This window comes from Moschus berezovskii, chromosome 23, assembly GCF_049115385.1.
Source record: "Moschus berezovskii isolate FMDL1 chromosome 23, NW_MosBer_1.0, whole genome shotgun sequence".
NCBI lineage: Eukaryota > Metazoa > Chordata > Mammalia > Artiodactyla > Moschidae > Moschus > Moschus berezovskii.
In genome coordinates, this window is record NC_142482.1 from 12,083,669 (window position 1) to 12,108,648 (window position 24,980).

The 24,980-nt window shown below is 36.4% G+C and overlaps 1 protein-coding gene across 3 annotated transcripts in view; it reads right to left on the minus strand.

Moving 5' to 3' along the window:
• Positions 1-24,980, minus strand: part of KHDRBS2 (KH RNA binding domain containing, signal transduction associated 2) — a 795,143-nt gene that overhangs the window by 74,449 nt on the left and 695,714 nt on the right. For all 3 annotated transcript variants that reach the window (XM_055406844.2, XM_088831069.1, XM_088831070.1), the window contains one exon: positions 5,189-5,271. In XM_055406844.2, the coding sequence (XP_055262819.1) occupies positions 5,189-5,271 (83 nt within the window). The remainder of the gene's footprint in view (positions 1-5,188; positions 5,272-24,980) is intronic.

Consider the following 24,980-nt stretch of genomic DNA (forward strand, 5'->3'; position numbering starts at 1 on the left):
GGGCCTCAAGTGTGGAAAATGTTGGCCCTGAAGACCAGTATGGAAATACTTGTGGTTGATTGAAAAGCCCTATATCATAATGGAGAAGGAAATGGCAGCCCACTCCAGTGTTCTTGCTTGGAGAATCCCAGAGACAGTGGAGCCTGGTGGGCTACTATCTATGGGGTCGCACAGAGTCGGACACGACTGAAGTGACTTAGCTTAGCATATCATAATGTTGGCATAATAATGGATTGCATTGGTCAAACTTATACAACAACTGTAGCCTAGATGGGCAAATTTTACCATATGTAAATATAATACTTCAATAAATCCAACTTTCAAAAAGTAGAAATTCATTTTATCACAGATTGTGAGTATATATAAAGAGATTTACAAGATATTCACTTAGAAAGGAAATAATTATTTCTTGGCTTGCTTTTTTTTTTTTTTATTGTAATTTACTTTTATTGTTGATGATCCATCCAGTTCCTTCATACTAAATTTTATGAAAATATGTTGTCTCTATGTAAGAATTGAAACTTATTTGAACACAAAAATGAGGGAAAAGGCTTGAAGAAATACAATTTCTACAGACTGAATATTTGTGTACTAAAATTCATATATTGAGCCTGTAATTCACTTTCTTAAAAGCATATTATATTAAAGGAGAGTTGATTAACAACATTGCATTATTTTCAGGTGTAGAGAAAAGTGATTCAGTTATACATATGTATGCATCTATTCTTTTTCAAATTCTTTTCCTATTTAAGTTATTGTATAATATTGGACAGAGTTTCCTGTGCTAGAGAGTAGGTTCATGTTCATTTAGTTCAGTTCAGTCACTCCATCATGTCCGACTCTTTGCAATCCCATGGACTGCAGCATGCCAGGCTTCCTTGTCCATCACCAACTTCCAGAGCTTGCTCAAACTCATGACCATTGAGTTGATGATGCGATCCAACCATCGCATCTTCTGTTGTCCCCTTCTGCTACTGCCTTCAATCTTTCCCAACATCAGGGTCTTTTCTAATAAGTCGGCTCTTAGCATCAGGTGGCCAAATTATTGGAGCTTCAACATCAGTCCTTCCAATGAATATTCAGGGTTGATTTCCTTTAGGATTGACTGGTTTGATCTTACAATCCAAGGGACTCTCAAGAGTCTTCATGTTGGTTATCCATTTTAAATACAGCAGTGTGTACATGTCAATCCCAAATTTCCAAATTCTCCCTTCCTCAACTCTTCACCCCTTGTAACCATAAATTCATTCTCTAAGTCTGTGATTCTATTTCTGTTTTGTAAATACTTTCATTTGTATCATTTATTTTAGATTGTGCATATAATTAATCTCCTATGATGTTCGTTTTTGTCTGGCTTACTTCACTTAGTATAATCTCCAAATCTATTCATGTTGATGCAAATGAAATCATTTGATTCTTTTTAATATACATATATTGTATATATGTACCAAATTTTCTTTATCTATTTATCTATTTTTCTGTCAATGGACATTCATGTTACTTCCATGTCTTGGCTATTGCAGTAAGCATTGGAAGGAATGTATCCATTCAAATCATGTTTTTCTCTGGAAATAAGCCCAGGAGTGAGATTTCTATATTATATGGTAGCTCTTTTAGTTTCTTAAGGAACTTTCTTATTATTCTCAATAGTGGCTTCACCAATTTACATTCCCACCAATTGTGTAGGAGGACTCCCTTTTCTCCACACCCTCGCCAGAAAATATTGTTGACAGACTTTTTTGATAATGGCCATTCTGACTGATGTGAAGTGATACCTCCTTGTAGTTTTGATTAGCATTTCTCTAATCATTAGTGATGTTGAACACCTTTTCATTCACCTGTTGGCCATCTCTTGTCTTCTTCAGAGAAATGTCTGCTTAAGAGGGTCTTCTGATAATTTGGATTGCTACTTTTATGATATTGAGGTGCGTGACCTGTTTGTAAATTTTGAAGATTAATCCCTTGCTGGTTCCATAGTTTGCAAATATTTTCACCCAATTTGTGGGTTCTTTTCCTTTGCTTAGGTTTCTTTTTCTTTGCAAAAGATTTTGAGTTTGATTAGGTCCCATTGGTTTATTTTCATTTTTATGTCCCTTACTCTAAGAGACAGAGGGGAAAGTATATTGTTATGATTTATGTCAAATAGTATTTTGCTATATTTTCCTCTAATACTTTTATAATATCAGGTCTTACATTTAGATTTTTGATCCATTTTGATTTTATTTTTTATATGGCATTAAAAAATGTTATAATTTCCTTCTTTTGCATATAGCAGTTCAGTTTTCTCATCACCATTTATTGAAGAGATTGTCTTTTCTTCATTATATATTCTTGCCTCCTTTATCATAGATTAATTGACCATAGGTGTATGAATTTATCTCTGGGCTTTCCATCCTGTTCTATTGATCTTTATTTCTGTTTTTGTACCAGTATCATACTCTTTTGATGACTGTAGCTTTGTAGTACAGTCTGAAGTCAGGCAGCGTGATTTCTCCAGATCCATTTTTGTTTGGAAATTTCTTTAACTCTTTGAGATCTTCTGCGTCTCCACAGAAATTTTAAGATTTTAAAAAATTCTAGTTCTGTGAAAAATGGCACTGGTAATTTGAGAGTAATTGCATTGAATCTGTAGATTCCCATGAGTAGTATAGTCTATTTGACAATATTGATTCTTCCAATCCAAGAACATGGTATATCTTTACTCCATCCATTTGTGTAATAATTTCTTTCTTTCCTCCTTTCATTCATTCTTTCCTATAGCTTTCTTATAGTCTCTTGTAGTTTTCAGAGTAAATGTATTTTGTCTCCCTAGATAGGTTTATACCAGGATATTTTATTTATTTATTTTTGGAAGCAAACGGATTGTTTCCTTGTTTTCTCTTTCTGATCTTTGTTAGTGTGTAGAAATTCAACAGACTTCTGTGGTTAACTTTGCATCCTGAAACACTGATTAGCCAAATTCATTGATTAGCAGATGACATCATCCTTCTGGCAGAAAACAAAAAACTAATGAACCTCTTGATAAAAGTGGAAGGGAAGAGTGAAAAAGTTGGCTTAAAACTCAACATTCAGAAAACTAAGATCATGGCATCTGGTCCCATCACTTCATGGAAAATAAATGGGGAAACAATGGAAACAGTGACAGACTTTATTTTGGGGGAGGCTCCAAAATCACTGCAGATGGTGACTACAGCCATGAAATTAAAAGACGCTTGCTCCCTGGAAGAAAAGCTATGACCAACCTAGACAGTATATTAAAAAGCAGAGACATTACTTTACCAACAAAGGTCCCCATCTAGTCAAAGCTATGGTTTTTCAAGTAGTCATATATGGATGTGAGAGTTGCACTATAAAGAAAGCTGAGCACATAAGAATTGATGCTTTTGAACTGTGGTGCTGGAGAAGACTCTTGAGAGTCCTTTAGACTGCAAGGAGATCCAACCAGTCAATCCTAAAGGAAATCAGTCCTGAATATTCATTGGAAGGACTAATGCTGAAGCTGAAACTCCAGTACTTTGGCCACCTGGTGCAAAGAACTGACTCATTTGAAAAGACCCTGATGCTGGGAAAGATTAAAGGCGGGAAGAGAAGGGGATAGCAGAGGATGAGATGGTTGGATGGAATCACTGACTCAATGAACATGAGTTTGTGTAAGTTCCAGGAGTTGGTTATGGACAGGAAAGACTGGTGTGTTGAAGTCCCTGGAATTGCAAAATGTCAGACACAACTGAGTAACTGAACTAAACTGAAATATCTGGTGGCACCTTTAGGATTTTCTATGTATGTTATCTTGTTGTATACAAACAACAAAAGTTTCACTTCCCCCCACCACCAATTTGTGTTCCATTTATTTCTTCTTTTTTCTCTGATTTCCAAATCTGAGACTTCCAAACCTATGTTAAATAAAAGTGCAAGAGTGGAAATCCTTGTCTTGTTACCGATCTTAGAGAAAATGCTTTCAGTTTTTCAGCATTGAGTATGATGTTAGCTGTAGTTTAGTCATCCGTTCCGTTCCGTCGCTCAGTCGTGTCCGACTCTCTGCGACCCCGTGGACTGTAGCCTACCAGGCTTCTCCGTCCATGGGATTCTCCAGGCAAGAATACTGGAGTGGGTTACCATTTCCTTCTCCAGGGGATCTTCCCAACCCAGGGATCGAACCCGGGTCTCCCACATTGGAGGCAGACGCTTTAACCTCTGAGCCACCAGGGAAGCCCTAGGTTAGTCATATATGGCCTCTATTATATTGAGGTATGCTCCTTCCATGCCCATTTTTCTGGAGAGTTATTGTCATAACTGAGTGTTGAATTTTGTAAAAAGCTTTTTCTGTATCCATTGAAATGATCATATGGTTTATATTCTTCAACTTGTTGATGTGGTGTATTACACATTGATTTGTTGATATTGAAAAGTCCTTTCATTCCTGGAATACATACCATATGATCATGGTGTATGATGCTTTAATGGAACTTGCTAGTGTTTTGTACAGGATTTTTTTCATCTATTTTCATCAGTGATATTGGCCAGTAATTTTCTTTTTTTGTGGTATCTTTGCCAGATATTGGTATCAGGGTACTAGTGGCCTCCTAGAATGGGTTTTGGAGTTTTCCTTTCATTGAGACTTTTGAAATGATTTCAGAAGGACAGGTGTTAGTTCTCTTCTAAATGCTTTTTAGAGTTTGTGAAGCTATCTGGTCTTAGATTTTTGTTTCTTGGAAATTTTAAAATCAGTTAAAAGAAATAAATTCTTGATTCCATAAGATGTTTTAAGAATTTTTCTCTTTTCAGAGCACCAATATTTTCCTGTCTTTTGTCTTAAAAGTCAAAATTAAATTTCCGGCAATATATCCCCACTGAACAAGAGATTTGCTTTTATTATTGTCTTAATTATGAATTCACTAAAAATAAACTCCAATATCAGCAGTATTTTTTAAATACAAACTCACATAATGAGTTGATTAGTTATGACAATCACCTAATCTTAAAACTGCATAATACTATTTCATTTTTACCAATTGCAAGATTATTATCTTTTATTTCTCACAGTCTAATAAGCAATTTGATAATTCAGAAGGACAATAAATTAATTCCACTGCTAGAAACTTTCACAAAATGCAACTAATATTCAGCTACAAGAAACAAAATAGCAAGATAAGAAATCATCTTGATAAGGATGCTTTAGACAACGTACCTTTGTGCTTGGATGGCATAGCTATTGTCATGAGTCTCATAGATCTCATCATCATATTCACCCCCATAGCCATCATCATAACCCTGAGGCAAAAATGGTAGAAAGATATATTAGCAAACAGTTTGAGTAACTGATTAATCTGTTTTTCATTAATGAGACCTTAACTTAGTTTTTATGTTTGTTTAGTCACTTTACATCATATTTTACTGATAAACAATTTGCATGCAATGTTGAGTAATATTTCATGGTCCAAATTTTAATATCTAATAATCAAACTCAGCATATCATTGAAGCAGCAATGCCTATTCAAGGACTTATTTAGAATTTTGATCGAGACAAATTTTAAAAAATCATAATATTTTGTTAAATGTTATGAGAGAATATGAATAGTTATGATAACCTAATGGTGATAATAATCTATTTGTTACAATGCTACTGGAATTTATTTCTTCCTTAATAATAATAATTAGGACTGAATCTGAAATCTGGATTCTTCAAATTTTAGTAAAAAATGTATAGTAATTATTGTTTAAAAAAAAGAAAAAAAATGAAAGAAGAAAAGGAAAGAATGTATAATGTACACAATGTATATACTCCAGTTTTACATTGTTCTTTTAGTGATTTAGTTTTGTTTTCCTTTGTGGTCATTGACTTTATTTTAAACTCTTGCCATCCATCTTGATTACTCTCAATTTCTAAGAAAACCTTTAATTTTATTTCCTCTGGATCTTTGTTGGTGCAACACTTTCTTTAGAATATATTTCCATCCCACCCTACCAATTTTATAACTCCATTTCAGTCACAAGGCTTGCAAATCTCTCATCATTGTGTTCAGAAATTTAAACCAAAATATGTGCATTTTCCACATTAATTTTGACTAAGATTTCTGAGTTCATTTAATCTGAAAACCAGTTTAATCAAGATCTTGTTTCCCCTTCAGCCAGTCTATGCCATCAGGAAGCTTCCATAAGCTTCTTATGTTTCTCTATCAGAGGGCAGACAGACTGAAAATCACTATCAAAGAAAACTAACCAATCTTATCACTTGGACCACAGCCTTGTCTGAGTCACTGAAACTATGAGCCATGCTGTGTAGGCTCATAGACGGACGGATCATGGTGGAGAGGTCTGACAAAATGTGGTCCACTGGAGAAGGGAATGGCAAACTGCTTCAGTATTTTGCCTTGAGAAACCCATGAACAGGATGAAAAGGCAAAAATATAGGACACTGAAAGATGAACTCCCCAGGTCGGTAGGTGCCCAATAAGCTACTGGACATCAGTTGAAACATAGCTCAAGAAAGAATGAAGAAACGGAGCCAAAGCAAAAACAACACAAAGTTGTGGACATAACTGGTGATGGAAGTAGAGCCCAATGCTGTGAAGGACAATATTGCAGAGGAATCTGGACTGTTAGGTCCATGAATCAAATCAAATTGGAAGTGGTCAAACAGGAGATGGCAAGAGTGAACATCGACATTTTAGGGATCAGTGAACTAAAATTGACTGGAATGAGTGAATTTAACTCAGATGACCATTATATCTACCACTGTGGGTAAGAATCCCTTAAAAGAAATGGTGAAGCCATCATAGGCAATAAGAGTCCGAAATGCAGTACTTGGGTGCAACCTCAAAAATGACAAAATGATCTCTGTTCGTTTCCAAGGCAAACCATTCAATATCACGGTAATCCAAGTCTATGCCCCAACCAGCAATGCTGAAGAAGATGAAGTTGAACTATTCTATGAAGACCTACAAGATCTTCTAGAACTAACACCAAAAAAAAAAAAAAAAGATGTGCTTTACCTGATAGAGACTGGAACACAAAAGAAGAAAGTCAAAAAATAACTGAAGTAACAGGCAAATTTGGCAATCGAGTACAGAATAAAGCAGGGCAAAGGCTAATAGAGTTTTACCAAGGGAACACACTGGTCATAGCAAACACCTTGTTTCAAAAACACAAGAGAAGACTCTACTCTATGAGCCATGCTGTGTAGGCTCATAGACAGACGGGTCATGGTGGAGAGGTCCGATAAAACGTGGTCAGATGGACATCACCAGATGGCCAACACTGAAATCAGATCGATTATATTCTTTGCAGCCAAAGATGGAGAATCTCTATACAGTCAGCACAAAGAAGACCAGGAGCTAACTGTGGCTCAGATCATGAACTCCTTATTGCCAAATTCAGATTTAAATTGAAGAAAGTAGGGAAAACCACTAGACACTTCCGGTATGACCTGAATCAAATACTTTTTGATTATACAGTGGAAGTGACAACTAGATTCAAGGGATTAGATCTGATAGACAAGGTGCCTGAATAACCATGGATGGAGGTTCGTGACATTGTACAGGAGATCATCCCTAAGAAAAAGAAGTGCCAAAAGGCAAAATGGTTGTCTGAGGAAGCCTTACAAATAGCTGTGAAAAGAAGAGAAGCAAATAGCAAAGGAGAAAAGGAAAGATATAAGCATCTGAATGCAGAGTTCCAAAGAATAGCAAGGAGAGACAATAAAGCCTTCCTCAGCGATCAATGCAAAGAAATATAGGAAAACAACAGAGTGGGGAATACTAGAGATCTATTCAAGAAAATTAGAGATAGCAAAGGAACATTTCATACAAAGACGGGCTCAATAAAGACAGAAATGGTAGGGAACTAACAGAAGCAGAAGATATCAAGAACAGGTGGCAAGAATACACAGAAGAACTGTACAAAAGAGATCTTCATGAACCAAATAATCACGATGGTATGATCACTCATCTAGATCCAGACATCTTGGAATGTGAAGTCAAGTGGGCCTTAGAAAGCATCACTACAAACAAAGCTAGTGGTGGTGATGGAATTCCAGTGGAGCTATTTCAAATCTTGAAAGATGATGCTGTGAAAGTGCTACACTCAATATGCCAGCAAATTTGGAAAACTCAGCAGTGGCCATAGGACTGAAAAAGGTCAGTCTTCATTCCAATCCCAAAGAAAGGCAATGCCAAAGAATACTCAAACTACTGAACAATTGCACTCATCTCACACTCTAGTAAAGTAGTGTTTACAATTCTCCAAGCCAGGCTTTATCAATACGTGAACCGTAAAATTCCAGATGTTCAAGCTGATTTTAGAAAAGGCAGAGGAACCAGAGATCAAATTGCCAACATCTGATGGATCATGTAGAAACCAAGAAAGCTCCAGAAAAGCATCTATTTTTGCTTCATTGACTGTGCCAAAGCCTTTGACTGTGTGGGTCACAACAGACCGTGGAAAACTCAAGAGATGGGAATATAAGACCACCTTACCTGCGTCCTGAGAAATCTGTACGCAGGTCAGGAAGTAACAGTCAGAACTTTACAAGGGACAACAGACTGGTTCCAAATCTGGAAAGGAGCACGTCAAGGCTGTATATTGTCACCCTGCTTATTTAACTTATATGCAGAGTACATCAGGAGAAAGACTGGACTGGATGGAGCACAAGCTGGAATCAAGATTGTCAGGAGAAATATAAATAACCTCAGATATGCAGATAACACCACCCTTATGACAGAAACTGAAGAAGAACTAAAGAGCCTCTTGATGAAAGTAAAAGAGGAGAGAAATTATTTGGCTTAAAATTCCACATTCAGGAAACTAAGACCATGGATTCCTGTCCCATCACTTCATGGCAAATAGATGGGGAAACAATGGAAACAGTGACAGACTTTATTTTTGGGGCTCCAAAATTGCAGATGGTGACTGCAGCCATGAAATTAAAAGATGCTTGCTCCTTGGAAGAAAAGATACGATCAACCTAGACAGCATATTAAAAAGAAGAGACATTACTTTACCAACAAAGATCCATCTAGTCAAAGCTATAGTTTTTCCAGTAGTCATGTATGAATGTAAGAGTTGGAGTAAAAAGGAAGCTGAGCACGGAAGAATGGATGCTTTTTAACTGTGGTGTTGTAGAAGACTCTTGAGAGCAGCTTGGACAGTAAGGAGATCCAACCAGTCCATCCTAAAGGAAATTAGTCCTGAATATTCATTGGAAGGATTGATGCTGAAACTGAAACACCCCTACTTTGGCCACCCATTGTCAAGAACTGATTCATTTGAAAAGACTCTAACGCTGGGAAAGATTGAAGGCAGGAGGAGAAGGGGATGACAGAAGATGAGATGGTTGGATGGCATCACTGACTCAATGGACATGAGCTTGAGTAAGCTCTGGGAGCTGATGATGTACAGGGAAGCCTGGTGGGCTACAGTCCATGGGGTCATAAAGATTCTGACATGACTGACTGACTGAACTTAACCTGAATGGAAATCTGAAACAATGTATGACATACAAACTTTTGAATATATTTATGTAGGATAAAATATTAATATATATTAATATAAATATAAATCTATTATATCTAAATTATTAAAGACTTCATTCAAGATGTTCCTATTCTTATTTTTATGGAGTTCATAAAATATTCTCAGGAAAATGTTAATATGTCTCACTATGATTTTGCATCTTTTTCTTTTCCCTTATATTTCTTCTGATTTTTGCTTTATGTATCTTTGACTCTTGTCAAATCCTTGGACTGCAAAGAGATCCAACCAGTCCATTCTAAAGGAGATCAGTCCTGGGTATTCATTGGAAGAACTGATGCTAAAGCTGAATCTCCAATACTTTGCCCACCTCATGTGAAGAGTTGACTCACTGGAAAAGACTCTGATGCTGGGAGGGATTGGGGGCAGGAGGAGAAGGGAACGACAGAGAATGAGATGACTGGATGGCATCACCGACTCGATGGACATGAGTTTGAGTGAACTCTGGGAGTTGGTGATAAACAGGGAGGCCTGGAATGCTGTGATTCATTGGGTCACAAAGAGTTGGACACGAATGAGCGACTGAACTGAACTGAACTGAATGGTTTGTGATGTCTATTTTATTTGTGATTGTGCCTTTTATCATTAAAAATATTCATCTTCGTTTCATTTAAAAAGTCTGAATGTATAATGCTACTACAGGTGACTGAAAATTAAGCACATGCTTTGAGAGAGAAATGAAATTTCTACAAAAGAATAATAACTTTCTAGGAGAAAATAAAAATCCTCAACCTTCATCATCATACAATTTGTTTGTAATCAACTGTTTCCTATCACTCATTTCCTGCTTATTCCCACAGTTGGCTTTTTCTCTTATAGCATTTTGCTCCAGCTTCTTTAATCCACTATCTTTTTATCTATTTTTAAGATCAATATATACATCATATTTTATCAGAAAATAAATTTCTGACCGTTCTGGTTGTGGTCAAGAGCATATGCCTGCTGCACTGTAATGTACATATGCCAAACTCCCCGGAAAGCTGAGAATTCATTTAAATCTTTTGTTTCTAGTATTGCATCTAGGATGTAGCAAGAGCTCATTATACATTTTTTGAAGGAAGACAAAACATGAAAACAAAAGAAGAAAAGGCAAAACGACCGTCTCTGCCCTCAAACTTCTGTTTTACATTCTAAAAATGCATACTTTCTCAATAGTGTTATACAAGTGAATTTGATTTAAAAAGCTTATTTTCTTACTGAAAGGAAGTCACATAATTACTACTGCTGTGGCTATTCCTGAATATATATATATATATATATATATATATATATGCTGTCTTTGCTCTTCTATTTTTTTCCTTTCTTTCTCTCTCTTTAACCCTCTTTATATTCCCTTCTTTTCTATTTTCCTTCCCTGCTCTTTTCTCCTCTTTTTTCTTCTCCCTTTTTTCCTTCAGTTCAGTTGCTCAGTCGTGTCCAACACTTTGTGACCCCATGAACCACAGCATGCCAGGCCTCCCTGTCCATCACTAACTCCTGGAGTCCACCCAAACCCATGTCCATTGAGTCAATGATGCCATCCAACCATCTCATCCTCTGTCATCCCTTCTCCTCCTGCCCTCAACCTTTCCCAGCATCAGGGTCTTTTCCAGTGAGTCAGCTCTTCCCATCAGGTGGCCGAAGTATTGGTGTTTCAGCTTCAACATCAGTCCTTCCAATGAATACCCAGGACTGATCTTTAGGATGGACTGGTTGCATCTCCTTACTCTTTGTTTTTTCACCAAGTAAGTTATACTTTTGAGCTCTCTTTGTAACATTCCTCAGTTGGCACTCTGCTCATGTTCAGTTTTGCAGATTGAACACAGCTTGCTATGCTTTAATTGGTCGATATCACCTTTGGTTATCCTTGTTCACCAAGTCAACCTCATGTACTATTTTCGTTAGAATACTTTGATTATAAATGTATGTGTGGAAGTGTGTGTATATGTCCCATTTTTTCTGTAATTTCCTGCTTTATCTGCTTGATTTCTTCCCACAAGGAAACAGGCACAAATCACCCTTAGCAAGAAATCAACACAAACCACTCAACCAATCTTTCCCTCCAAGGGAAAAAAAACCAAAATGAAGGAATACAACCCTAAAACCTGGGGAAAGGAGGACTCAAGTGGAGAAAGTTATTACAAAAAATGCTGAAAAGACAGAGAAATATAGCAGAAATAAAAGAACAAGGTAGAAACTCACAAGACCACATAAGCAAAGGCAAAATAATCTACCTGAAAGAGCATTCAGAATAATGATAGTAAAGGTGCTCTGAAAGATTGAAAATAGAATGGAGAAATGGAAGAAACATTTAACACAGTTAATACAATCACCAAGGACATAGGAGAAGTAAAAAGTAAGCAAGGAGATACGAATAACACAAATAATGAAATTAAAAATTCTGAAGGAGGATCCAATAGTAGAAGAACTGAGGCAGAGGAACGGGTAAGTGAGCTGGAAGATAGAATGGTGGAAATAGCTGCTGAAGAGCAGAATAAAGGGAAAAGAATAAGAAGAATTGAGGGTAGTCTCAGAGACCTTTAGGACAATATTAAGCACACCCACATTGGAGTTCTAGGAGTCCCGGAAGAAGAAGAAAAAAAGAGAGGCACTGAGAAAATTTTTGAAGAAATTATATTTGGAAACCATGATCAAGTCAGCTTTATTCCAGTGATGCAAGGATTCTTCAATATATGCAAGTCAATCAATATGATACAACGTATTAACAAACTGAAAAATATAAACCATATGATCATCTCAATAGACGCAGAAAAAGCTTTTGACAAAATTCAGCACCCATTAATGATAAAAATGCTTCAAAAATGAGCATAGAAAGAACCTACCTCAATATACTAAAGGCCATATATGATAAGCCCACAGCAAACATTATTCTCAATGGTGAGAAACTAAAAGCATTCCCCCTAAGATCAGGAACAAGACAAGGGTGCCCACTTTCACCACTATTATTCAATATAATTTTAGAAGTCCTAGCTATAGCAATTACAGAAGAAAAAGAAATAAAAGGAATCCCAATAGAAAAAGAAGTAAAACTCACTCTGCAGATGACATGACGCTATATATAGAAAACCCAAAAGAAAATTGCTAGAGCTAATCAGTGAATTCAGCAAAGTAGCAGGATACAAGTTTAATGCACTGAAATCACCTGGATTCCTATATACTTAACAATGAAGAATCATAAAGGGAAATTATGGAATCAATCCCATTCACCATTTAAATAAAATAAAATATCTAGGAATAAACCTACCTAAGGAGACAAAAGACCTGTATACAGAAAATTACAAGACACTGATGAAAGAATTCAAAGACGACATAAACAGATGGAGAGATATTCCATGCTCCTAGGTAGGAAGAATCATTATTGTGAAAATGACTATACTTCCAAATGCAATCTACAGATTCAATGCAATACCTATCAAAATCCACTGGTAGTTTTGATAGAATGAGAAAAAAGATTTCACAACTCATATGGAAATAGAAAAGACACAAATAGACAAAGTAGACTTGAGAAAGAAGAATGGAGCTGGAGGAATCACCTTCCTGAATTCAGACTATACTACAAAGCTACAGTCATCCAGACAGTATGGTACTGGCACAAAAACAGAAATATAGACCAATGGAACAAAATAGAGAACCCAGAGATAAACCCATGCACCTATGGGTACTTTATTATTGACAAAGGAGGCAAGAATATGCAAAACAGCAAAGATAGCCTCTTCAATAAGTTGAGCTGGGAAAATTGGACAGCTACATGCACAACAATGAAATTAGAATACTTTCTAATGCCTTACACAAAGAAAAACTCAAAAGGGATTGAAGACTTAAATGTACGATTATTAACTATAAAACTCTTAGAGGAAAACATAGGCAGAACACTCAATGACATAAATCAAAGCAAGGTCTTTAATGACCCACCTCCCAGAGTAATGGAAATAAAAACAAAAATAAACAAGTGGGATCTAATTAACTTAAAATCTTTAACACAACGAAGGAAAATACAAGCAAGGTGAAAAGACAGCTTTCAGAATGGGAGAAAATAATAACAACTGAAACAACTGACAAAGAATTAGTTTCAAAAATATATAAGCAGCACATACTTGTCAATAGCAGAAAAACCAACAACCCAATAAAAAGTGAGAAAAAAACTTAAACAGATATTTCTCCGAAGAAGACATACAGATATCTAGCAAATACATGAAAAGATGCTCAACTTCACTCATTATTCAGTTCAGTTCCGGCACTCAATCCTGTCCGACTCTTTGCGACCCCATGAATCATAGCACACCAGGCCTCCCTGTCCATCACCAACTCCCGGAGTTCACTCAAACTCATGTCCATCGAGTCGGTAATGCCATCCAGCCATCTCATTCTCTGTGGTCCCCTTCTCCTCCCGCCCCCAATCCCTCCCAGCATCAGAGTCTTTTCCAGTGAGTCAACTCGTTACATGAGGTGGGCAAAGTATTGGAGTTTCAGCTTTAGCATCAGTCCTTCCAATGAACAGCCAGGACTGGTCTCCTTTAGAATGGACTTGTTGAATCTCCTTGCAGTCCAAGGGACTCTCAAGAGTCTTCTCCAACACCACAGTTCAAAAGTATCAATTCTTCAGCACTCAGCTTTCTTCACAGTGCAACTCTCACATCCATACATGACCACTGCAAAAACCATAGCCTTGACTATACAGACCTTGGTTGGCAAAGTTATGTCTCTCCTCCTTAATATACTATCTATGTTGGTCATAACTTTCCTTCAAAGGAGTAGGCGTCTTTTAATTTCATGGCTGCAATCGGCATACTCAGTGATTTTGGAGCCCAAAAATATAAAGTCTGACACTGTTTCCACTGTTTCCCTATCTATTTCCCATGAATTGATGGGACCAGATGCCATGATCTTAGTTTTCTGAATGTTGAGATTTAAGCCAACCTCTTCACGCTCCTCTTTCACTTTCATCAAGACCCTTTTTTGTTCCTCTTCACTTACTGCCATAAGGGTGGTGTCATCTGCATATCTGAGATTATTGATATTTCTCCCAGCAATCTCGATTCCAGCTTTTACTTCTTCCAGCCCAGCGTTCCTCATGATGTACTCTGCCTATAGGTTAAATAAGCAAGGTGAAAATATACAACCTTTACGTACTCCTTTTCCTATCTGGAACCAGTTTGTTTTCCATGTTCAATTCTAACTGTTGCTTCCTGACCTGCATATCGGTTTCTCAAGAGGCAGATCAGGTAATCACTCATTATTAGAGAAATGCAAATCAATACTACAAAACCACCTCATCCCAGTCAGAATAGTCATCATCAAAAAGTCTACAAACAATAAATGTTGGAAAGGGTGGGGAGGAAAGGGAGCACTCTTACACTGTTGGTGGAAATGTAAATTGATACAGCCACTATGGATGATGGTATCGAGATTCCTTAAAAAGCTAAGAATATGGCCATTATATTTAGCAGCCTAGGTGTCTACTGGTAGACGAATGGGTAAGGAAGTTGTGGTACATATACACAATGGAATATTACTCAGCTATTTAAAAAATTCATTTGAGTCAGTTCTAATGAGGTGGATGAAACTGGAGCCTATTATATAGAGTGAAGTAAGTCAGAAAGAGAAACACCAATACAGTATGTTAACACATATATATATGAGATTTAGAAAGATGGTAATGATGATCCTATATGCAAGGCGGCAAAAGAGACACAGATGTAAAGAACAGACTTTTGGACTATGTGGGAGAAGGCAAGGGTGAGATGATTTGGGAGAATAGCATTGAAACATGCATTACCATATGTAAAATAGATGACCACTGCAAGTTCAACGCATAAAGCAGGGCACACAAAGCCAGTGCTCTGAGATAACACAGAGGGATGGGGTGGGGAGGGAGGTGGGAGAGGGGTTCAGGATGGGGAGACACAGGTGCAGCCGTTGCTGATTCATGTTGATGTATGGCAAAATGTACCACAACTTTGTAAAGTAATTATCCTCCAAATAAAACAAATAAATTAATTAAAAAATACCCTACAATATGACGCAGCAATCACGCTGCTAGGAACATACCCTGAGGAAAACAAAATTGAAAAAGACACATGTACCCCAAAATTCATTGCAGCACTGCTTACAACAGCTAGAACATGGAAGCAACCTAGATGTCAATTAACAGATGAATAGATAAAAAAATCTGTGGCACTTTTATGCAATGGAATACTATTAAGTCATAAAAAGGAACAACTTTAGTCAGTTCTAATGAGGTGGATTATACCTCATTAGAAGTGGTAGTGAGAAATAGATTTAAGGGACTAGATCTGATAGAAAAATTGCCTGATGAACTATGGACAGTTTCATGACAGTGTACAGGAGACAGGATTCAAGACCCTCGCCATGGAAAAGATATCAAAAAGGAAAATTGCTGTCTGAAGAGGCCTTACAAATACCTGTGAAAAGAAGAGAAGTGAAAAGCAAAGGAGTAAAGGAAAGATATAAACACCTGAATGCAGAGTTCCAAAGAATAGCAAGGAGAGATAAGAAAGCCTTCCTCAGCAATCGATGCAAAAAATAGAGGAATACAACAGAATGGGAAAGACTAGAGATCTCTTCAAGAAAATTAGAGCTAGCAAGGGAATATTTCAAGCAAAGATGGGCTTGATAAAGGACAGAAATTGTATGGACCTAAGAGAAGCAGAAGATATTAAGAAGAGGTTGCAAGAATACACAGCAGAACTGTACAAAAAAGATCTCCACGACCAAGATAATCATGATGGTGCGATCACTCTCCTAGAGCCAGACATTCTGGACTGTGAAGTCAAGTTGGCCTTAGAAAGCATCACTATGAACAAAGCTAGTGGAGGTGATGGAATTCCAGTTGAGCTATTTCAAATCCTGAAAGATGATGCTGTGAAAGTGCTTCACTCAATATGCCAGCGAATTTGGAAAACTCAGCAGTGGCCACAGGACTGCAAAAGGTCAGTTCTCATTCCAATCCCGAAGAAAGGCAACGGCAAAGAATGCTCAAACTACCACACAATTGCACTCATGTTACACGCTAGTAAAGACATGCTCAAAATTCTCCAAGCCAGGCTTTGGCCATATGTGAATTGTGAACTTCCAGATGTTCCAGCTGTTTTTAGAAAAGGCAGAGGAGCCAGCGATCAAATTGCCAACATCTGCTGGATCATGGAGAAAGCAAGAGAGTTCCAGAAAAACATCTATATCTGCTTTATAAACTATGCCAAAGTATTTGACTGTGTGGATCACAATAAACTGTGGAATATTCTGAAAGAGATGGGAATACCACACTACCTGAGCTGCCTCTTGAGAAACCTGTATGCAGGTCAGGAAACAACAGTTAGAACTGGACATGGAACAGCAGACTGGTTCCAAATAAGAAAGGGAGTACATCAAGGCTGTATATTGTCACCCTGCTTGTTTAACTTATATGCAGAGCACATCATGAGAAATGCTGGGCTGGACGAAGCACAGGCTGGAATCAAGATTGCCAGGAGAAATCTCAATAACCTCAGATATGCAGATGACACTACCCATATGGAAGAAAGTGAAGAAGAACTATAAAGCCGATAAAAGGAAAGAAGAGAGTGAAAAATTTGGCTTACAGCTCAACATTCAGAAAACTAAGATCATGGCAACTGGTCCCATCACTTCTTGGCAAATAGATAGAGAAACAGTGGAAATAGTGTCAGACTTTATTTTTCTGGGCTCCAAAGTCACCACAGATTGTGATTGCGGCCATGAAATTAAAAGACGCTTGCTCCTTGGAAGGAAAGTTATGACCAACCTAGATAGTATATTAAAAAGCAGAGATATTACTTTGCCAACAAAGGTCCGTCTAGTCAAGGCTATGGTTTTTCCAGTGGTCATGTATGGATGTGAGAGTTGGACTGTGATGAAAGCTGATTGCCGAAAAATTGGTGCTTTTGAACTGTGGTTTTGGAAAAGACTCATGAAAGTCCCTTGGACTGAAAGGAGATCCAACCAGTCCATTCTAAAGGAGGTCGATTCTGGGTATTTATTGGAAGGACTGATGCTATGGAGTTGAAACTCCAATAATTTGCCCACCTCATGTGAAGAGTTGACTCATTGGAAAAGACCCTGATGCTGAGAGGGATTGGGGGCAGGAGTAGAAGGGGACAACAGAAGATGAGATGGCTGGATGGCATCACCGACTCGATTGACCTGAGTTTGAGTAAACTCCGCGAAAGGCCTGGCGTTCTGCGATTCAAGGAGTCGGGAAGAGTTGGACGGGCCTGGGCGACTGAAATGAACTGAACTGAACTGAACTGAATGAGGTGGATGAACCTAGCGCCTATTATAAAGAGTGAAGTAAGTCAGAAAGAGAAAGAAAACTATCATATATTGATGCCTATATGTATGAAATCAAAAAAGATGGTACTGATGAATTGATTTTTAGGACAGCAATGGAGAAACAGACATAGAGAACAGACACATGGTCATAGGGGAATGGGAGGAGGGAGAGGGTGAGTTATATTGGCACAGTAACATGGATATTTACAATAGCATATGTAAAATAGATAGCCAATGGGAATTTGCTGTATGACTCAGAGAACTAAAACAGCAGAGGCTCTGTGACAGTCTAGAAGGGTGGGAAGGAGTGGGAAATGGGAGGCAGGTTCAGGAGGAGTGGAGACGGGTGTACCTATTGATGATTCTTATTGATGTCTGTCAGAAAATCACAAATTCTGTAAAGTAATTATCTTTCAGTTAAAAAATAAGTTTATAAAAGTGTTTTTCCTGATTAAGGTGATGAAATATAACACAATATTTGCTCAATAAACATTTTTATGACAAAACAACCCACATTTTATTGGAGGAATTTGTAAAATATTTTGAAAATTAAAGTAATTCATAATACTGACACTGTTAGAAAAAAGCAAAGATCAAAGAATATGGTAAATCAAGCAAAGCTAACTTTATTGGCAGAGAAAAGTGCTTATAAAGACAGAAAAAGAAAAAAAACAACCCTTCAACATTGGAAATATTCTTTTGAAAAGATTATGGTTTGTGCTGCAAACTAAAGCTGTGCTTATCTGTATATGGTTGGTTGCTAAAAGCTATCACTAGAGGGAGGTAGAAGTCCAGTCCTGTGACAAGTTGCAAGTGTTCTTGAGTGTCCTTGGCACTATTTTTCTTCCAGTGTTAGAGATGTAATCAACATGCAGTCTGTTTAAGGTGTGCAGCATGATAATTTGGCTTATACACATCACTAAATAAAATAAGTCTAGTGATCATCAATTATAGATACAAGATTAAATAAATATAAAAAAGCCTTTCCTTGTAATGAGAACTCTTTGTATTTAGTCTCTTAGTCTCTTATGTAACACAAATCAGTGTAAATTATGTGTATTATATTGTATGTTACATCTTAAGTATTTATCTTATAACTGGAAGCTTATACATTTGACTGCTGCTGCTAAATCACTTCAGTCGTGCCCGACTCTGTGTGACCCCATAGACGGCAGCCCACCAGGCTCCCCCGTCCCTGGGATTCTCCAGGCAAGAACACTGGAGTGGGTTGCCATTTCCTTCTCCAATGTGTGAAAGTGAAAAGTGAAAGTGAAGTCGCTCAGTCATGTCTGACTCGTAGCGACCCCATGGACTGCAGCCTACCAGGCCCCTCCATCCATGGGATTTTCCAGGCAAGAGTACTGGAGTGGATTGCCATTGCCTTCTCCAATACATTTGACTACTTTCCTCCAATTCACCCTCGGCTACCTGTTGCTTCTGGTAGTCACAAATCTGATCACTTCTATGAGTTTGTTTATTTGCTTTGGAAATATAATTAACCTAGAACACAATGTTACTTCTTGTTATGTCACATAGACAATATATCTCATTTCAAAATGTTCACTACAGTAAGTCAAGTAATGATATGTCACCATACGAAGTTACTACAAAGTTATTTACTCACTGTATTTCATGCCCATGAGTCACTTATTTTGCAACTGGAAGTTTGTATCTCTGAAATCTCCCTCACCTATTTTTTTTTCTTTCTCCTATCCCACACCTGTTGCTTCTGTGTGTCTATAACTCTTTCACTTATGTTTGTTCATTTGTTTTATTTTATAGATTCCACATAAAAGTGAAATAAGGCAGTATTTGTCTTTCTCTATCTGATTTATATCAGTTAGCATAATATCCTCTAGATACATCCATGTTTTTGCAAGTGGCAAAATTTCATTCCTTTTTAATGACTGAGTAATGTTTTGTTATATATCTGTATATATTCTTTATCTATTTATCTATTGATGGGCATTTAGATGGCTTCCCATCTGGCATTAGTGGTAAAGAACCTGACTGCCAATGCAGGGAATGTAAGAGACACGGGTTTGATCCCTATGTCAGAAAGATCCTCTGGAGGAGGACATGGCAACCCACTCCAGTATTCTTGCTTGGAGAATCCCATGGATAGAGGAGCCTGTTGGGCTACAGTCTATAGAGTTGCCAAAAGTTGAACACAACTGAAGTGACTTAGCATGCATGGACAATTAGATTGCTTCTGTATCTTGATAATTACAAATAATGCTACAATGAACATACAAGGGCATGTCTTTTTTTTTTTTTTTTTTTTGGAAAATTAGTTTTCTTTTCTTTAGATAAACACACAAGAGTGGAATTGTTGGATAAAATGGTAGGTTTTTTAAAAACATATTTTGAGTAATCTTCACAGTGTTTTCCATAGTGGCTGCACTGACGTACATTCCCACTAACGGATTATGAGGATTTCATTTTTCTCCACATCCTCACTAACACTTGTAATTATATATATATACATATATATTTATTTATTTATTTTAATTGGAGGCTAATTACTTTACATTATTGTATTGGTTTAGCCATACATTGACATGACTCTGCCCCGGGTGTACATATGTTCCCCATCTTGAACCTCCCTCCCACCCACCTCCTCATCCCATCCCTCTGGTTCATCCCAGTACACCAGCCCCGAGCATCTTGTATCATGCATCAAACTTGGACTGGCGATTCATTTCACATATGATAATATACATATATTTTTGATAATAGCCATTCTGACAGGTGTGAGATATCTCACTTTTCTTTTGATTTGAATTTTTCTGATGATTAAAGATGGCGAGGGTCTTTCCATGTGCCTGTTGGCCATCTGTATATCTTCTTTGGGGAAACAAAGTCTTTTCAGAACTTCTGCCAATATTTTAATCAGGTCCTTATTTTATTTTATTTTTAAAATTTATATCAGTTCTTTGCATATTTTGAATATTAAGCCCTTATCAGATATATCAATTTTAAATATACTCTGCCATTCAGTAGGTGGCCTTTTCATTTTCCTAAGAGTTTCTTTAATTTTGCAAAAGCTTTTTAGTTTGATGTGGTCTCATTTGTTTACTTTTCTTTTGCTTTCATTGCATGAGGATACACTCAAAATAAATATACTAAAACTAAAGAGTTTACTGCTTTTGTTTACTTCTGGAGGTTTTATGGTTTCAAGTCTCACTTTTAAGTCTTTAATCCATTTTGAATGCATTTTTGTGAATGGTGTGAGATAGTAGTCTAGTTTCATTCTTTTGTATGTATCTGTCTAGTTTCCCCAACAGCATTTATTGAAGAGGTGCTCTTTCACTGACTGTATATAATTGCCTCCTTTGCTTTAGGTTAACTGCCCAAATAAGTGTGGACACATTTCTGGGCGCCCAGTTCTGTTCCATTAATTTATTTGCCTCTTTGTTCCAGTTTCATCCTTTGCGGATTACTTTAGCTTGTAGTATAGACTAAAGTCTAGGACCCTGGTATGTCCAGCTTTGTTCTTCTTTCTCAAGATTGCTTTGACTGTTCAAAGTCTTTTGTGTGTCTGTACAAATCTTAACATTTTATGTTCTAGATAAACAAAAAAAGCCATTGTAATTTGATGGGGATTGCACTGAATCTACCAGAGAAGGTAATGGCAGCCCACTTCAGTACTCTTGCCTGGAAAATTCCATGGACGGAGGAGCCTGGTAAGCTGCAGTCCATGGGGTCGCTAAGAGTCTGACATGACTGAGCGACTTCATTTTCACTTTTCACTTTCAGGCATTGGAGAAGGAAATGGCAACCCACTCCAGTGTTCTTGCCTGGAGAATCCCAAGGACGGGGAGACTGGTGGGCTGTCGTCTATGGGGTCACAGAGAGTCGGACACGACTGAAGCAACTTAGCAGCAGCAGCATTGAATCTACAGATTGCCTTCAGCAGTATGATCATTTTAGCAATATTAATTCTTGCAATACATGAACACAGAATATCTTTCCAACTGTTTGTGTCATCTTCAATTTCTTTCATCAATGTCTTGTAATCTTATTTCTAAGTATCTTGTTCCTTTTTATTTTATTGTAAGTGGAATTTTTTACCTAATTTCTCTTTCTGTTTTTTCAGTTTTGATGTATAGAAATGTAACAGATTTCTGTATTTTAGCTTTGTATTCTACAAGTATACTGAAGTTTTCAATGAGTTATAATATATTTTTGATGTGTTTTACACACCAAAATCATCCAGTATTTGTCTTTCTCCATCTGACTTATTTCAGTTAGTGTAATATCCTCTATGTCCATCTGTGTTTTTACAAATGGCTAAATTTCATTCATTTTTATGGTTGAGTAATATTTCATTATATAGCTATACATTTTCTTTATTTCTCTACTGATTTTTATGTATATTATCCTATCAATTGCAAAGTGAGAGCTTTAATTCTTCCTATATAATTTAGATACATTTTATTCCCTTTTCTAATTACTGAGGCTAGTACTTGTAATGCTATGTTTAAGAAACCTTTGAGACTGGACTTGTCTTGCTCTTAATTTTAGAGGAAATGCTTTTAGTTTTAAACCATTGAGATGATGCTAACGGTGGGTTGTCATATATGGCCTTTGTTACATTGAGGTATATTCCTCTATACCTATTTGTTGAGAGGTTTTATCATAAATAATTGTTGAATTTTGTAAAAAAAAATTGTGTATCCATTAAGATGATTTTGTGATTTTTATTTTTCAATTTCTTTTCTTTTTTTTTTTTTTTTGAAAAAATCTTGCTTATTTATTTTACTTTCATTGATTTGCAGGCATTGACCCATCATTGCACTCCTGGAATAAATCTCATTTGATGATGTTGTATGATCCTTTAATGTATTGTTGGAGTATCAGCTTGCTAATATTTTGCTGATGATTATATTCAAGTTTATCATGATATTGACCTGATATGTAACTTTTTTTATATATCTTTGTCTGGTATTCTGGTATTCAAATCAGGGTGATATTTGCCTCATAGAATGAGCTCAGGAGTGTTCTTGATTGTGAAATTTTCAGAATGTTTGACAAAAATAGATGTTAACTCTGCTGTAAATATTTGGTAGAATTCATCTGTGAAGTCATCTGATTTTGAATTTGTGTCTGTTGAGTCTTTTTGTTTATTTGTTTTTAAATTACCGATTCAATTTCATTACTGGTAATTTGTGTGTTTATGTCTTCTAGTTCTTCCTTGTTAATAGTGTGAGATTTTAGATTTCAAGGAATTTGTCCAGGGCTTCTAGTTTATCCATGTATAATTATTTGCATAATATCTTATGATCTTTGTATTTCTGCCCTATTTATTGGTTGTAACTTCTTTTTAATTTCTGATTTATAATTATTTGGGCCCTCTCTATTTTTTCTTGAAGAGTCTGTCTAAAGGTTTATCAATTTTGTTTTTCTTTTCAAAGAACCACTTTTCATTTCATAAATACTATCTATTTGTTTTATCTTATTTTATTTACTTCCACTCTGATTTATAGTTTATTCCCTTCTATATCTTTGACTTTTGTTTGTTTCTTCTTTGTCTAGTTCCCTTAGGTATTATATTAGTTCAGGTTTTTTATTTGACATTTTTCTTATTTCCTGGGGTAGACTTTATTGCTATACTCTTCCATCTAGAACTGTTTTGCTTCATGTCATAGAGTTTGGAATCTTCCTCCAGTGGCTCAGCAGGTAAAAAATTCAAAGACACAGGAGATGCAATACTAAAAACACAGGAGATGTGGGTTTTCTCCCTGTGTCAGGAAGTTCTCCTGGAGGAGGAAATGGCAACCCATTCTAATAATCTTGCCTGAAAAATCTCATGGACAGTGTAGCTTGGCAGACTGCAGTACAAAGTGTTGCAAAGAGTCACATACGACTGAGCAACTAAGCATGCATGCATGGATTTTGGATCATTGTATTTTTGTACTCAGTTGTCTCCAGAAATTTTTAAATTTCTTCTTTGATTTCTTCAGGATCCATGGATCCATTGGCTGTGTAGTACCATATTGTTTAGCCTCTGTGGTTTTTTGTTTGTTTGTTTTTTGTTTTAGTTTTTTGCTTGTTGTTGATATCTAATCTCATAGAATTGTGGTTGAAAAAGTGCCCAATATGATTTCAGTTTTCTTACATGTACTGAGATTTGGTTTTGTGGTCTATATGTGATCTGTCCTGGAGAATGTTCCATGTGCACTTGAAAAGAATGTGTATTCTGCTGCTTTGGGATGGAATGCTCTCTATATATCTATTTAGTGCATGTAACCTAATATGTTGTGTTTAAGGACAGTTTTTCCTTGCTGATTTCTTGAATGAATGATCGGCCCATTGTTGTATATGGGCTGTTAAAACCCCCTACTACCATTGTGCTACAGTTAATTTCTTTAAGTTTATTAATATTCGGTGTGTTATGGGTTCCAAAATTGGGTGGATACACATTTGCGGTTTTTATATTTTATTTGATCAATACCTTTATCATTATGTAACCTTTCTTTGTTTCTTGTTACGGTCTTTATTTTAAAATCTACTTTGTCTGATATAAGTACCCCCACCCTTTCTCGTCATTACCGTTTGCATGGACTACTTTTTCTATCCCCTCATTTTCAGTCTGTGTCTTTATTTTTTTTTATTTTTTAAATTTTTATTTAATAAATGGTACAAAGCACAATGCCATATACATTAACAGTTAAAATTTCACCAAATGAAAAAAATACTATAGAATGCACAGTTGCAAAAAGCTACATTAAGTTATTTTACAGTTTATTAAGTTATTTTACACCTGCCTCAAGCTGCAAAAAAACTTTTTCTTTTTCAGTCTGTGTCTTTAGATTTGAATTAATTTATTGGAGGTAGTATATACATGGTCTTGTTATTTTATCAGTTCAGCCACTCTATGTCTTTTGATTAATTTCATCCATTCACATTTAAAGCGATTGTTGATATGTATGCACTTTTTGCAACTTTGTTAATGGTTCTGAGATTGCTTTCATCGATCCTTTTTTGTTTTTTACTTCTTTTGCTCTATTCCCTTGCTATTTAGTGACTATTTTTAGTGTTATGTTTGGTTACTATTCTTTTTTTGTGTATATATTACAGATTTTTGCTTTGTGGTGACCATGTGGTTCATATATTGCAATTTCTTTCTTCTCTACATTATA